This window comes from Loxodonta africana, chromosome 14 (assembly GCF_030014295.1).
Source record: "Loxodonta africana isolate mLoxAfr1 chromosome 14, mLoxAfr1.hap2, whole genome shotgun sequence".
Lineage (NCBI taxonomy): Eukaryota > Metazoa > Chordata > Mammalia > Proboscidea > Elephantidae > Loxodonta > Loxodonta africana.
The window spans coordinates 90,868,326-90,884,404 of record NC_087355.1 but is presented as its reverse complement, the minus strand read 5'-3'; the positions used below and the strand labels follow the sequence as shown (position 1 = coordinate 90,884,404).

The following is a 16,079-nucleotide window of genomic DNA, read 5'->3' as shown; positions in this document are numbered from 1 at the left end:
TGGTGAGGTGCCTTGCCAATGGCTTTCCCCCACTCCAGAGAGCAAGCTGACAGTAAGTAACCTCAGGTGTGTGGCTCAACTGTCTGTCATGACCCAGGAACGGTCCCTGAACTCAATGCAGTGGGTTTTAATTAGCACTTAGAAATAATGATAATAGGAAATATCAGCAGGCACCACATGTAAGTGTAAGCACTGTGTAAAAATGACATGGCAGAGGCATCTGACCTAACTTCACAAGGGGGAAGGAGAATCAAGATCCACAGCCCACGGCTGATTTCTATGAGGTGGAGGTCAGACGTGCCTCCTCTCTCTGCCATCTTTACCAGTTCTGACAACAACTGTCCCTCCCACAGCACTCTTTACTTCTCTGCTGGGTTTGTTAATTCATTGCAATAGCAAAACAGAACTGATAAGACAATACTCACAATTATGGGGTTTATTAGGGAAGTAACAGATTACAGTTCAGGATCAGGAACACTCAGGATACAGTTCTTCTATCAGGACAGCCTCTTCTCAACTGTGCTTGCAGGCCACCTCTCTCTGGCCCCTTAGTCTCTTCCCTGCTTGGGCAAGTGTTACAAAGCTCTTTTAGCTCTGCCGATAAGTGCCTAGAGGTATCTCCACTCCACAAGGAAGTTTCCACCCGAAGGCACTCAGCTGTAGCTCCACGGGAGGTCTCTTGCTAGTCTCCTGCCTCTGCTGCCATTGCTCACCACCTTCATTGTTACAGCCCTCTCTCAGTCCCCTAGTTCCAGGAGCTTCTCACTGATGGGATCCCGGATACAAAGGATGAACCTCACCCTTGGCTCTTCTTTTTTGGCGGTGGTGAAATCCTCCTTCCCTGCCTCTGGAATGGCTCATTCTAAGCCTAGCAGGATGGCAAATCTGACCAATCCCCTTTGTGGGCCACGATTACTTTATATGCATAGTCCCATGAGAGCCAAAGAGAATATCCTACCTGAATTTATAGGCCTTTTCAAGAATAGATTTGACGCACTGAACACCAATAATTGAAGACAAGTTGTGGAATGATGTCAAGGACATTATACATGAAGAAAGCAAGGGGTCATTAAAAACACAAGAAAGAAAGACTAAAATGGATGTCAGAAGAGACTCTGAAACTTGCTCTTGAACATTGAGTAGCTAAAGGGAAAGGAGGAAATGATGAAGTCAAAGAGCTGAATGGAAGATTTCAAAGGGCAACTCAAGTAGACAGTGAAGTATTCTAATGACATGTGCAAAGACCTGGAGACAGAAAACCAAAAGGGAAGAACACACTTGGCATTTCTCGAGCTGAAAGAACTGAAGAAAAAATTCAAACCTCTAGTTGCAATATTGAAAGATTCTATGAGGAAAATATTAAACAAGACAGGAAGTATCAAAAAAAGATGGAAGGAATACACAGAGTCATGTACCAAAATGAATTGGTGGACTTTCAACCATTTCAGGAGGTACATATGATCAGCAACCAATGGAAGAGGTGCAAGCTGCACTGAAGGTATTGGCAAAAAAAAAAAAAAAAAGGCTCCCGGAATTGACGGAACGCCGGTGGAAACGTTTCAACAAATGCAGTGCTAGAAGTGCACACTCATCTATGCCAGGAAATTTGGAAGACAGCTACCTGGCCGACTGACTGGAAGAGATCCATATTTAGGCCTATTCCAAAGAAAGGTGATCCAAATGAATGTGAAATTATCAAACAATATCATTAATATCACATGCAAGTAAAATTTTGCTGAAGATCGTTGAATAGCAGCTGCAGCGGTACATCCACAAGGAACTGCCAGAAATTCAAGCCAAGTTCAGAAGAGGAAGGGGAACCAGGGATATCATTGCTGATGTCAGATGCATCCTGGTTGAAAGCAGAGGATACCATAAAGATGTTTACCTGTGTTTTACTGACTGTGCTAAGGAATTCGTCTGTGTGAATCATAACAAATTATGGATAACATTTCAAAGAATGGGAATTCCAGAACACTTCATTGTAATCATAAGATACCTGTACTTGGATCAAGGGGCAGTGGTTTGAACTGAACAAAGAGATACTGCGTGGTTTAAAGTCAGGAAAGGTGTGCGTTAGGGTTGGAGATACTGCGTGGTTTAAAGTTAGGAAAGGTGTGCGTTAGGGCTGTGTCCTTTCACCATGCTTATTCAATCTGTATGCTGAGCAAATAATCCAAGAAGCTGGACTATATGAAGAAGAATGAGGCATCAGGATTGGAGGAAGACTCATTAACAATCTCCCATATGCAGATGACACAACCTTGTTTGTGGAAAGTGAAGAGGATGTGAAGTGCTTACTAATGAAGATCAAAGACTACTACTGTCTTCAGTATGGATTACACCTCAACATAAAGAAAACAAAAATTCTCACAATTGGACCAATAAGCAATATCATGATAAATGGGAATATATTGAAGTTGTGAAGGATTTCATTTTACTTGGATCCACCACCAAGGCCCATGGAAGCAGCAGTCAAGAAATCAAAAGATGCATTGCATTGGCCAAAACTGCTGCAAAAGACCACTTTAAAGTGTTAAAAAGCAAAGACGTCACTTTGAGGACTAAGGTGAGCCTCACCCAAGACATAGTATTTTCACTTGTTTTTTTTTTTTCATATGCATGTGAAGGGTGGACGAATAATAAGGAAGACAGAAGAACTGATGCATTAGAATTATGGTGCTGGTGAAGAATATTGAATACACCATGGACTGCAGGAAGAAGGAACAAATCCATCTTGGAAGAAGCACAGCCAGAATGCTCCTTCGAAATGAGGGTAGTGAGACTTCATCTTATGTACTTTGGACAGGTTATCAGGAGGGCCCAGTCCATGGAGAAGGACATCAGGCTTGGTAAAGCAGAGGATCAGCAAAAAAAGGAAGACGCTTATCGAGATGGACTGACACAGTGGCTGCAACAATGGGCTCAAACATAGCAAGGATGGTGAGGATGGTGCAGGACCAGACAGTGTTTTGTTCTGTTTTACATGGGGTCACTATGAGTCGGAATCGACTCAATGGCACCTAACCACAGCTGGAGTCTGACGTTTCTACTCTACTACTCACTCAAGGAGTGTCATTGGACATGACTCTGGGCCTCTGAGCCAACGCCTTCCACCTTACGGGTGGTGAATGAATTCATCGAGCTCTCAGGTGTTGTCAAATAAAAACAAATTCGGGCTTAGAGTTGTTGGGTGCTACCAAATTGATTTCAACTCATGTGAGAGCCGAACCACCCCACAGGGTCTCCTAGGCTGTAATCTTGATCTTTGTCCCTCGGAGGCATTGGTGGGTTCAAACCAGCAACCTTTCAGTTAGCATCCGAGTACACATAACCACTGCGCCACCAAGGTTCCTCTGGCCTTGGAAAGGAGAAGGTGATTAAAAAAGTTTGTTGCAAGGTGAAGAAAGCAGGCTATTGCAACAGGGAGAACTCTCAGACACTGAAATCAGTGAGCATCTCAAGGGTTAGACTAAAAATGTTTTTCTTTTACAGAGGTGTGAACTAGGCTGTAAAGGACTGGGTGTGGGAAGAGGGATGTACTGGTGGCTTAGATAGTGAATGAGACAATGTTTTACAGGGAGGACGGCCTAGTTTCTGGAGAGGCCCTTAAGGAAGGGCTCTGTATTGGCTCAGGCTTCGGCAAACCCAAAGTTCAGAGACCTGGGGAAACAGAAGCTTAACCAAAGTCTAGTGAACAGTACTTGATTCCAGCTTACCCATGGGGACACGCAGGGCAGCTAGTCACTTATGAGGCAAAGAGTGGGACTGGTGGGTGTGGCCTCCTCTTAGGTAAACAGGGGCATCCGGGAGTCTTATCTGAGCCCTATGAGGAAAAAAACCAAAAATCAAACTCAGTGCCATCGGGAGTCCGGCTCATAGCGACTATAGGACAGAGTAGAACTGCCCCATAGAGTTTCCAAGGAGCGCCTGGTGGATTTGAACTGCCGACCTCTTGGTCAAGCAGCTGTAGCACTGCACCACCAGGGTTTCAGCGGAAGGGGGATTCTTTTCACTAAGAATTCTCCACACACCAAGGGCCGGGTATTTCTTCACCTCCGCTGTTCTCCAGGGTCACAGGCTTGAGTTAAGCCCAGCGCTGTCGGTGTGAACCTGCGTTGTGACCTGACAGGCCGTGCAGAGCCCGCCCTGCGCCACGACTCTGCGGTGTCCCTCGGCGAGCGGAGGGAGAGCTGGGGGCCAGCAGGGATGTGACACGGGGACGCCTCCCGGGCGCAGGGCTCGAGCCTGCGGGCCCAGCAGGAGCCACGGAGGACGGGCAGGCGGCGCCGCGAGCTGCGGAGCACCGCTGGCATCATCGCCCAGCTGCGGACTCGAAGCCGACTGCAGGCGGAATCGCCAGGTGGAGACAGAGCCCGAGTTGGTCCCCGGGCCGCGCCAGGCTCCCCGGGGTCCAGGGGGAGCTGAGTGATGGGATCGAATGGCCGAGAACGGGTCCGATGCCCGCGGGCTGGGAGGACCGAACAGGACCCGGGCGGACCGCAAGCACCGCCACCGCGCCCCTCTTGGAGCCGCCGAACACAGCGCCCGGCGCCCAGGCTCTGGCGGGGCGGGTGGAGCCCCCAGTGCCGGCCGCCGCCCACCGGCTCCCCAGCTGCCCAGCCTCGGTCCCGCCCGCCCCTCATGGGCTCGCTCCGGCCCCGCCCCCTTCCCGCCCAGCCACTCACCGGGCTCATTCCGGTCCCGCCCCCGCCCCGCCCCGCCACTCTCTAAGCTCAGAGGCCCCACCCAGGCTCCGCCCCTTCCCCCCGGCTCCAGCAGGCCCCGCCCAGTCACTTACTGGGCTCACTCCGGCCCCGCCCCCTTCCGGCCCAGCCACTCCCTAGGCTCACTCCGGCCCCGCCCCCTTCCCACCCAACCACTCCCTAGGCTCACTCTGGCCCCGCCCAGGCTCCCGCCCCGCGCAGCCGCAGGTCCGCCCAGCACCAGTGCCTGCGCGCCCCTTGCGGTACAGCCTAGGACTGCGTGGAAGGCTCCTGGCTGTCCGCTCGGTGGCCGGCTGCACAGGGACGGCTCTCAAGGCGATGCCTCCACGGCAGAGACGAGAGCCCGCCACGTCGGAAGCTCCTCGGGCCCCGCTAGCCCGCGCCTCGGCCTGGCTGCCCAGGAGGCGAGGAGAATGACTTCCTCTCCCCCGACTGCCGGGGTTAGAGGCGATGTCAGGCGTGGGGTGGAGCCTGCCCCTCAGGCTCCCGGGGTCCCACTGAGACCTCCAACTCTGCAGAGGCATTGTGTCTCCACGCCTTTGCAAATGACTTTCCTGTCACTTAGAAAATCCTTCCCCATCTGCTCTACCCCGCCGACCTCTGATAATCCTGGGAAGTCAACTCTGGTGTCATCTCCTTTGGCGGCCTTCCCCAACTGCCCCTGTGGCGACCAGGCCAGCGTCCCCACTGGGGCCCTCCTCGCACCCGACTGGGGCAGCTCTTCCGTCCCCGGTCATACCCCCCCTACCGAGGACCTCTCTCAGAGGATGGGGGAGCGCTTCCCAGGGAGGAGCACGCTTGTGGATGGGATAGGAAAGGTGGGGCACAGAGAGGCTAAGACACTCACCCAAGATGGACCAACAGAGGGGTTCTGGCCACTGCCCCAGAAGCCCAGTGTCTCAGTCTCCTGAGGTGTTATGGGAGAAGGATGAGGACAGAGGGGCAAGGATTTCTGCCCCTATCTTCCAGGTTCTGAGCTGAATTCCAAGGAGGTGTCGTGAAGAAGCCAGCACTGACCTCACCCCCAGCCACTCTCACCCAGAATGGAAGCGTTTGATGGTGGGGGCCCTGGGAATTCGGCCTGGGGAGGCAAGGTAGCCTCATGAAAGGGCAGGGTGGTCCTAGCTGAGCCCCAGGGACCACCCTTCTCAAGGGGCTGCACATTGAGTCCTGGACTATATCCAAGGAGGACGTGCCCTGCGTACCTCGGGGCCATGTCCATCTCTATAAAAGAGACAACCACACCTCTCACAGCCTGCCAGGGATGCCGGCACTGTGCGTGGACGCCGCAGCAAATGGAGCCCACCTGCCTTTTCTCTCCACCTCACAGGCCAAATGCAGGCCCCTGGGGGGGCAGGCCTGGGACCAGCACTGAGGAGGACGCGGTGGCAGGAGGAATGTCAGAAGGTACTGGGAGGTGAGGTTTGTAGAACTGCATCTTGAACTTGGCAATCTGGGGGGTGGAAAACCAAAAACCAGTTGCCGTCCAGTGGATTCGGACTCATAGCCACCTTAGAGGACAGAACAGAACTGCCCCACAGGGTTTCCAAGGAGCAGCCAGTAGATTCAAACTTCTGAACTTTTGGTTAGCAGCCGAGCTGTTAACCACTGTGGCACCAGGGCTTGGGGGGTCCCGAAATCCATCCAGGAGGTGGCAGCAGGTGAGGCAGGGAGCCTCTGTGGCCACATTAGGCCCCTGCTGGACATTGTGAACACCCAGGGGCATTCCCACCCAGCTGAGCACTTCTGGTACCTGGGGGGCTGGAGGTCCAGGGCTACATTCCCAGGACCCCTGCATCTGGGTTTCAGTCAGACCCCAGCAAGGCGAGGCAGTCCTGGCAGATCTTAGGACTGTAGACGCCTGTCCAAACATCAGCAGCCCTGGGCACCGACCTTCCCCAGCAGGAGGCAGGGAGAATGGTGGAGGGAGCTGCCTTCACAACACCGGCGCCTCAAGGCGGCCACGTGAGAAGGGAGGTGGGGCCAGGAAACAGCAGCTCTGAGAGCCAAGTGTGGGGAGCTGCAGCCTCTGGAATGGACATCCTGAGGGAACCTATCACCAGAGCCCCTGGAGAGCCACGCCTGGGTCGAGAGCACAGACTCCTCCAGGTCAGGCTGGCTGTCCCTCTGGGCCCTTGCTGGATGCCTTGGGCACCCTGGCTGAGTAAGCAGGACACCTGCAAGTCCCCTCCCTATGCCACACGGTGACCCTCAGGTGCCCACCCGGCCGCAGGGGACAATCGTGGGTCCTGCATGGAAGGCCTGGGCAGATGAGCCTCACTCCTCTCCTGGAAGGGCAGGAGCCAGCACCCCTTCCAGCAACCGGAAAGGATTTATTGGGGACAGCGGGCATGCAGAGCTGGGCGGCGGGGCAGGGGCAGAAGCCCTTCCTTCTGGAGCCATATCGGCAGGGGGGCTGTGTCCCTTGCGGCTCCGCCCAGCGGCCCTGCCTACTCCCGGTAGTGGGTCCTCTGGTGCTGGATGAGCTGAGAGCTCTGGCTGAAGGCCTTGCCGCAGGTGCTGCAGGAGAAGGGCTTCTCGCCCGTGTGGGTCCGCAGGTGCCGGAAGAAGTGGGAGCGACCGCGGAAGGCCTTACTGCACTCGTGGCACTCGTAGGGCTTCTCGCCCGTGTGGATGCGTTGGTGCTCGATGAGGACGGAGCTCCAGATGAAGGCCTTGCCGCACTGGCTGCAGGCGTATGGCTTCTCGCCCGTGTGCAGCCGCTGGTGCCGAACCAGGTTGGAGCTCTGGCTGAAGGCCTGGCCGCACTCACCGCACTTGTAGGGCTTCTCGCCATTGTGAGTGCGCAGGTGCTGCGTGAAGTGTGAGCTGTGGCTGAAGGCCTTGCCGCACTGGCCGCACTCGTAGGGCTTCTCGCCCGTGTGGACTCGGTGGTGCTGGATGAAGCCCGACCAGCCGCGGAAGGCCTTGCCGCACTCGTGGCAGGCGTAGGGCTTCTCGCCCGTGTGGACGCGCTGGTGCTTCACCAGCAGCGAGTTGTACTTGAAGCTCTTGCCACAGGTCTCACAGCGGTGCGGCTTCCCACCCTGCGCACCGCCCTGTCGGGCCCCAAACCCCGCTCCCAGGCTGAAGCCGCTGCCCAGCTCGGGGCCGCCGCCGGTCTCGGGGGCTCCCTGTGGCAGAAGCCTCATGCGCCAGGCAACCCTCTTCTGCGTGCAGGGTCCCGCCCCCGGTGGCTGGCCCGTGGGCCGATCCAAACTGGCCTCTGGCCCAAAGCTGTCCCCACACATGGGTCTCCGTGGAAGGGCCCTTAGCAGACTCTTCAGCACCCCTGTGTCCTGGCCCACCTCCACCTGAGGAACATCCGGCTGGGGAGATGGTGGCACCTTCTCTGGCTCCGACACCGTATCTGCAATGAGGAAGGGAGGGGCAGATACCATCAGGCACCGACAATGTCTGTGCAGCCCTCACTGTGTGCCTTGGGGCTCAGTGTCCTGGGAGCAGTGAGGAGTTGCCTGTCTGGCGGAGGGGTGAGGAGAAGCAGTCCCCATTTGCACGGAAGAGCCAGGAAGGCTAACTCACTCACTTGGGGGGGGAGCCAAGAAAGGGTGTGCTGGGCACCGGGGGGCCTCTCTGGCAGGCACATACTTAGTTCTGATGGCAAAGGCAGGAGGAGCCTCGCCTGAGAAGAGCCTGGGCCAGAGCTCAGGGGAGAACCTGCATCACCTGCCAGGTGAGTTGCCTGAACCAGCAGGGAGGCTGAGGGGCAGGGGCTCCAAAGGGGATAACTGAGGAGGAAACAACGAGCATTAAGTGCAGCCCTGAGACCAGGGGCTGCAGCACACCCCACAGACCTTCCTTCTGTAAGCTGTCCCCAGAAAAAAAGACTGAACAGAACACTGAAAGAGTTGTTCCCAGATGGAATGAACTTACTACATGAGGACACGGGTCTGTGCAGTCGGCAGGGGTGGGGGGGATGGGGGGTGGTGGGCTGCGGTGGGTACCAGCTTGGGGGTGGGCTGTGGTGGATAACGGTTAGGGGCTGGGCTGTACTGGCTACCAGTTAGAGCAGACTACAGTGGGTAATGGCGGGGGGTGGCCTGTAGCGGGTCACATGGTGTGCTGCCTAGGGCCCCCCAGCTGCTGCTGTTTGCTGCTGATGGCTCACAGCTCACCCTCTCTGGGAATTGTCCAAGACTAGGGATTCTCAGGGGATACTTAACAATGGCTGGAGGCTGTCTGGTTATCCCACTGGGGGAGGAGACACTGTAGGCATCTGGTAAGGAGGACCAGGGATGTTGTTAAACATCCTACAATGCACAGGACTGCCCCCATCGCAAAAATCATGACTCAAAATGTCAACAGTGCTGTTGAGAAACCTGTCTTAGGAAGGCAGCTTCCGTTATCTAGGGTTCTGTCCCCAGCCCTAGTCTGATAACTGTGAGGACAAAAGCCCGGCCACCACGCCTCAATGGGGACAGTTCTGTGGGCCCTCCTAGCTCCACAGCTCCCCATGGGACCAGCTGAGGCCTCTATGGCACCTGCACCACAGCCCAGCCCCTCCCAGCCTACTCCCCTGCCTGGGCGTACTCCCTAGTAATCTTCCTAACACAGATCTATTCCCAGGGAACCTGACCTGAGCTGCCTGCCCTCCAGGATCTCCCAGTTGGTGGGTGGAGAGCTCAATCTGATATTTACTAAGTGCTGATCACATGCTGGGCTGGGGACACAAAATGGCTCCCTGAGGACCTTCAATCAGGGGAGAGGAGAGGGGTGGGGCAGGACAAGCACTGAGGGGCTGAGGGCCTGGGTTAAGGCAGTCCCAGGCTGGCAAAACCAGGGCGTTACATGGGGAAGAGGGGGTCCAGGATGCCTCGTGGTGCTGGCCTGGGCCGCTGGGGGACAGTGGTGCCACCAGTAAGAGACCCCAGCCAGAGGGCAGGTGGGGGAAGGGAAGACAAGGAATTCTAGCTTGGATGTGCCTAGTGCGAGGTCTGCAGGAGTCCACACAGAGCCATCCTGGAGGCAGGTGGCTACAAGGGTCTGGGACTACAGTCACAGTCTCAGGAATTGTCAGTAAGGAGACTTCAACTGGATTAGGGAACGGGGGGGTTAGGGGACAAGGGGGTCCCAAGCAGTTGGGTGGTCCGGCACACGGTGAGCTACATGGCAGTGCTCAGACCCCCATCCCTGGTTAGCTCCTGGTGTTCTCCTCACTCACCGGGCCAGCAGGTGTTTCTCCCGATCTCGACTTCCTGGACGTCTTGGGGATCCAGGTCCGAAAGCTCCCCCTCCAGCTGGGGCTGGGAGAGTACATCAGGGCTGGAGCCGGAGGGGTCTAGGGGCAGGACAGGGAGGCTACAGCTCCTCTCCCACCTGGGAGCCGCTCTGCATCCACCACAGTCCCTCCCCCAGCTCTGCCCCCTGCCCTCCTCACTGAAACCTGCTGTGGGCTCGCAAGGTCCACTTGCTCCTGCCCTGGCCCCCTGCAAACCCACTGCTGCAACCTGGTTGGGCGACTCTCTGTCTCCCAAAATTGGCAGGCCAGCTGTGCCTGGTACTGCAGCTCACAGCTTCCTGACAGAAGGCCCTTGACTTCCTTCCCAGCACACTCAGGAGCACCTCCTCCAGGAAGCCCTCCTTGGTGCTGCCCTTCAGCCCACTCAGCAGAGACAGAGCCCAGGCAGTTCTGAAGGGCCTTGTTCGGTGCCCTGCACTGTGGATCTTCCTCCTGGCCTTGGCAAGGTGTCCCATCTGCACTCCTCCTGCCTCATCCACTGCAGAAGCTGGGCCATTGTGTGGCCAATCCTGTGTCTCGCCCATGCTTGGGCTGTGGAGAAGTGGGCGGGAGGGCAAAGCTCAGCCAAAGGGCCAGCCAAGCCCCTGCTGTGGAGATGAGAGCACTGTGCAGGTTAAGGGAGAGGAAACGACCATGGCCCCAGCTCTGGCTAGAGGGCCAGTCACATAGCCTGCAGGGACACCCTGGGCAGCACCCAGCCAGGCCTGCCCCTCCTCCCAGGCACAGGTGCCCCGACCTGAAGGGGCAGGGACTCTCCACCTCACGACCATGATGGAGCCCCCCACCTCCCCACATAATTGTAATGTTAAAATGAGCAACATCCCTGTGTGGAGAAGGCAGGGTACCCAAGGGGCCTGGGGGCCACCTTACCTCCCGCCCCCTGCTCCTCTGCCTATGAAGATGGAAAGTATGGTTGGCCAGCCCAGGCCCCTTTGGGGGGTCTGACCTATTTTCTCGGGGCTCCCTCCTCAAGCCTGGAAAACTCGAATCCCAGCATCCCCACGAGTTACCTTGCCTCACCCTGTCTCTCACCTCTGCCCCACCTCTCCTCAGTCACCCTGAACCCTGAAGCCCCCTCTAGGCAAGCATAGCTCCCAGGGTCCCTCCTTTGGCCCTCTCAGTCCTCCTGGTCCTGCTCTGGCCTGAGGCCTGCAGGACCCACCCTGCCACGTCTCTGTCCATCCACCGGAGCAGACCCCATTCTTCCTTCAAGGTCCGCTTAAGATGCTAAGAGGTTAAGATGCTAGGAGATTTGGAGGCTTGGACGCTAAAACGTTAGGACACTAAGACGTTAGGATGCTAAGATGTTAAGATGCTAGGAGATTAGGACCACTGCAGTAGGAGCTCCAGTCATAGTGCTTTGACCAGTGTACTGGGCAGCTGGCTGGGGGTCACTAGGCCCTGGAGAGATGGCAACAACTCCTTGTACCCCTGCTCCTGCTGGAGTAGTGCCAGTGGAGAGGTGGGCTTGGGTCAAGAAGGGAGCAGAGTCCCCTGGCCCCTGGGAGGCTGTGTGGGACCCTCTTACAGGCCTGCTTATAGCTCCTCCCAGTGTGGGGAGGCTGGGGTCAGTGAGGGACCCTCTGTCCTCACACCTGGGCCACGCCACAATGACAGGGCAGGACCCTCCTGAGGAGTCACCGTGAGGGGCAGTGCCATCACCTGACAGGGCGGGACACTCCTGAGGGGTCACCGTGAGGGGCAGCACCATCAACCGACAGGGTGGGACGCTCCTGAGGGGTCACTGTGAAGGACAGCCTGTCAATGGGCGCCAGTGTGGGTCTACCCTACAGAGAATGGGCACCTTCCATTGATCTTGGTCTGCCTTGCATTGACCTTTGTGTACCTCCTATAGACCCTGGTCCACTTCTCGAGCCAGAGGAGGTGTTGTGCCGGGGAGTCAGCTCCTAGGGACACTGCAGACATGTGACGGCAACGGCTTGTGCCCGTTGAAGTTGTCTGTGTAGTGAGGTCACATGGTTCGCACGTTTCCATACATGTTACCCCCCCCAACATACACACGCCTGGAGCTGCATGCCTGCCTCTGGGTGCTTGCCTTGGCAATTTAGGTCCCTGGTTGTGATGGTGCTATCCCTCATGGTGATTCCTCAGGAGGGTCCTCCCCTGTCGGGTGATGGTGCGGCCCCTCGTGGTAACCCCTCAGGAGCGTCCTGTCCTGTCAGGTAATGGTACTGTCCCTCACAGTGACCCCTCAGGAGCACCCTGCCCTGTTGGGTGATGGCACTGCCCCTCATGGTGACAGAGCCTGGCACTTGCTGGAACACTGGTCACTCACCACCGGGGTGGCACCTTGGCCCCATATGGTCTCTTCTCCTGGGCTTAGCATCAGGTCTAGGACAGAGGAGCAGGCACCAGGACTCGTCCTGACATGACTGACAGCTAGGCCACGTTCCTGCTTTCATTAGCTCGTGTGCCATACCAGAGACTGTGTCAGGAGTGTGAGTGTTCTCAGCTGTGAGGGGGCTGAGGCCAGCCTCCTGGGGGACATGCAGCACACATATCCTGAGAGCAAATGGGTGGGGGAACCACAAGGCCATCCCATCCCAACACTCGACACTCCAGGTGACCATCCAGTGTGTGGAGAGTTGGCAGTGCCGTGTCCGCAGCCCCCGCAGGTTTTCGGCCCCTACCAGCCTGGCAAGAACTCCAGAGACTTCCCATTTTTCCAGCATGGAGACCAAGGCTCCTGGAGGGGGGTGACTTGTTTCCAGGAGCCAGGTGGCTAGGGTCAGGGTGGAGGGCTCTAGAGTGGTATGCAGGGCAGGGGATGGGGAAGTGTTGGCAGCAGGGGGAAGTACCATGTTGATGATCATGCAGGTGAAGCAGGGCCTCATGGTGGTGGGCTCCAGGTGTCCTGGGTGATGAAAGACTGACAGGGTGTGGGGCAGGAGGGGACTCCTGATGGTTCCCTAGGGCCGCCATCTTCCCCGAGGCCTCCTGAAGGTGTGCACACCTGGGACCTGGGGAAATGAAAGCCATGGCAGGATGAGGGACTGAGGGGGTAGGGGTCACACGCCAGCTTCCAAAGCCCCATGGCAGGATGGTGGGGTGGCACGCCAGCTCCCAGGGCCCCCGTGGCAGGATGGTGGAGGTGGCACACCAGCTCCCAGGGCCCCTGTGGCAAATTGGTGGGGTGGCACGCCAACTCCCAGGGCCCCATGGCAGGATGGTGGGGTGGCACGCCAGCTCCCAGGCCCCCATGGAAGGCCTCCAGTAGTGCAAAGTGAGACAGGCTCACTCCCTCGCTGGGGAAACAAGGATGCTGAGAGCTGGCAAGCGGTGAAGGCTGGGGAACATGGGGACCCGGAACTGGGCACTGGGTACGTGGTGTGCTCAGTAAGGAGCAGTGTGACCTGTGCCCACCCCATGGAGAGCAATCGCAGGCCCCCAGGGGCTGACCCAAAGCCCTCATCCCAGAACACGGTTGGGAACCTCCTCCCAACCACGGTCGCACCCACACAAAAAACCACCCCAGTGTGTCTGCACCCACACAGAAAACCACCCCAGTGTGTCCAGAAAAGCCTTCCGCACCATGGTGGGGCCTGGCCCTGGGGAGGGTGAGCAGCGGGGCACCAACGGCTCAGAGCTACAACCCAAGAGGCAGAGGGGGGCGGTCCCAGAGGAAAAGCCTCTTCCTGGGACCTGGTCGCCCTCAGGGGCCAGCCCTGTGATCCTCTGCTACACGCGAGGCCCTGCCTGTAGCATCTGGACTCATTTGGGGTCCCATCCTTTTCTTTAAGGTTGGTTGTCTAAGATGAGTCCGGAATGAGAAGCGCTTTTTTCTTTATATTGTGGTAAAATAGGAACTCCCTATTCCAGAGTAAGAAAGCGGGTGGGGAAAGGACAAAAGCTAACATGGTTCTAGGAAGCCCTGCACACAAAACCTGCTTCCAGAAAGGGGGGCAGCAGCCCCCAAAGAGCTGGCTGCCAGCGCCCCGGGCCTCTGGGTCTGCCCCCTTGGCTGACCTCATCCCTCCGGATGGCCAGGGTCATGGCAGCTGCGTGTGGTGGGCACACGACCAGGAGCGGGCTGCAGGAGTCACAGCTGGGTGCAGGTTCCCAACCACCCAGGAAACATCTTAAGTCAACTTACTGGGGACTCATCTGGAAAAAGGGCACGCTCACCCTTATCCTCGCTGTCTGAGAGGAGGCAGGGGTCTCAGGGTGGAAGTCCCTTCAGCTCATAGGGCTGCAGACCCTGCTCTGAGCTCAGGTTCCAGCCCCCCCGCGGCAACAGCTGAACGGGAAGTGGCACCAGCGCCACAGGGTCGCGAGCACACGCTCCCCAGGCCCCTCTCCCCAGCTGGGCGCGCTGTGCCCGCGGAGAAGGGCGCGGTCGCCGGGAGCGCAGCCGCAGAGAGCAGCCGCCGCCGGGGCCGAGGCCACGGCTCCACACAAGCCGTGTGACTTCAGACAGCGGGCCTCTGCGCCCGTCTCCTACCTGCAAAGTGGGGTGACCAGCCCGTCCCTGGGCTTCTGCGCGCACGGAAGGCGCGGCCCGCCTAGGCGCCCGGCGCACGGAAACCCCACGACGGCGAAGGGCCGGTGCGCCGACGGCTGCGGGGCAGGGCGGCCCGCGGCTCCCGCCACCCCAGGGCCCTCCTCTCCGCTCCGAGGCGGCAGACCCGGAGCCGGAGCCCGAAGTCACGGCCAGGGCCGACCGCGTGGAGCTCCGCACGAGCACAGCCGCTGCGCCCGGAGCCGCCGCCGGTGCCCACTCACCTTCCGAGCCTGGGGGCGGCCGCCGCGCGCCAGCAGGAAGTGCCCGGCCCCCGACCCCCGACCCCCGACCCTCGACCCCCGACCCCGCCGCACAGCGCCGCACGAGCGCTTCCGGGCCGCTCTCGGCTGCTCTAGGCGCCCGGAGGACCGCTCTCGTCGGTGGCCGCCGCGGCGGGCGGGAGGCCGGCGGCCTCCGAGGCTCTGCAGCCCCCAAGCCTGCGCGCGGACCCCATCTCCAGCAGCCCCATACAGGGCGCCGCCCCAAGGCCCACAGGCCCTGCATCGCCGGCCCAGGGGCAGCAGAACTCCCTGATGTCTGGCCCATCCGTCACCTGCTAACCACGTCCTGCCTTGGGTCCCCTGGCCCAAGCTGCAGCCACTGCCTGTGGCAGGAAGACCTCACCTCCCTGGCGGCCCCGCTCCGCTCAGCCTCCCCGTTCCGCTCAGCCTCCCCGTTCCTGAACCTTGCGCCCTTCTGTGGCTGTGGGTGAGCCTGGGGAGGACCTTGCGCCGTCCCCAGTCCGCCCTCAGGGTCAGTGATTCATGGGACTCGGAGAAGCCGGTAGGCTCACGGTCAAGGTTATTACAGAGAAAGGATGCAGATTAAAATCTGCCACAAGAAAAGGCACTTTGGGTGGAGCCTGGAAGACACCAGGACTGAGCGCCCACTTGTCCTCGCCCAGTGGAGCTGTGCGGATAAGCGCTTAATTTTCCCAGCCAGGATTTGTATTGGGATCTGTCACCTAGGCATGGCTGCCACCCAAGTTACTAAGCCTCTACCTTAATCACACTGTTAATCACCCAGGGTCCCAGGTGTACAAAGACGCCTTATCAGGAAGGGTATTCCTGGGCCTTCCTAAGGGAGGTGGTGAGGACTGGAAAGCAGCAGGGTGCCTGGATCCTGAGCACCGGCTCTAACCGCCAGATATGATCATGACTCTGCCTGCATCCCATCATCTGTTGAGAGATATTTCTTTAATTAGGAGAAGCAAGGTTTGAGAGTGAAGCTGGTTAGCTCTTTTCTGGCCGTAAGTGTCAGAACACAGTGTGAAATGGCAGAGCACGGTGTATGGTGCTACAAGACCCCCGTGAGTTGTGGCCACCACACCAGCTTCTGCTCCTGCAGGATGCTAACGCCACTCACACCCACATCCCTAACTGTGGCCTGGAGAAAACAAGCTGTCCTCTGGTGAGATGTACGTGGGCTAATGCATGCAAGTGCTCTGTGATCTGTCAGGTGCCACAGGAGTCTATGTTGACTAATTAAAAGAGGAGCTTTACCCTGAGTGAGGAGCCTGAGGACCAAAGTTGGGTGTTTGCCTCATTCATACCATCCTCAGTTGGAGAGT

General features: G+C 58.0%; 1 protein-coding gene across 3 annotated transcripts; it reads right to left on the bottom strand.

The window, feature by feature from the left end:
- Positions 1-4,960: 4,960 nt before the first annotated feature.
- On the bottom strand, positions 4,961-14,784 carry LOC100669061 (zinc finger protein GLI4). Of its 3 annotated transcripts, none has more exons than XM_023541598.2 (4): positions 14,450-14,535; positions 12,807-12,968; positions 9,910-10,026; positions 4,961-8,097 (listed from the first exon to the last, which is right to left on the bottom strand). In XM_023541598.2, exons 2-4 carry the CDS (start codon positions 12,928-12,930, stop codon positions 7,178-7,180), a joined length of 1,161 nt encoding a protein of 386 aa, XP_023397366.1. In that variant the 5' UTR covers positions 12,931-12,968; positions 14,450-14,535; the 3' UTR covers positions 4,961-7,177. The 3 variants fall into 3 exon arrangements, with proteins under 3 accessions (XP_023397366.1, XP_003422444.2, XP_023397365.1); XM_023541597.2 differs by lacking the exon at positions 14,450-14,535 and adding an exon at positions 14,731-14,784 and having other exon boundaries at positions 4,962-8,097; XM_003422396.4 differs by lacking the exon at positions 14,450-14,535 and having other exon boundaries at positions 12,807-14,309.
- Positions 14,785-16,079: the final 1,295 nt, after the last annotated feature.

Excerpts from the sequence above, each read along its gene's own strand:
- LOC100669061 (XM_003422396.4), bottom strand. The coding sequence starts at position 13,209 with ATGGGGGCCTGGGAGCTGGCGTGCCACCCCACCATCCTGCCATGGGGC. Across the intron at positions 10,027-12,806 it reads CCTGCATGATCATCAACATG|ACCCCTCCGGCTCCAGCCCT; the intron begins GTACTTCCCCCT and ends TCCTGCCCCTAG. Across the intron at positions 8,098-9,909 it reads GAGAAACACCTGCTGGCCCG|ATACGGTGTCGGAGCCAGAG; the intron begins GTGAGTGAGGAG and ends TCCTCATTGCAG.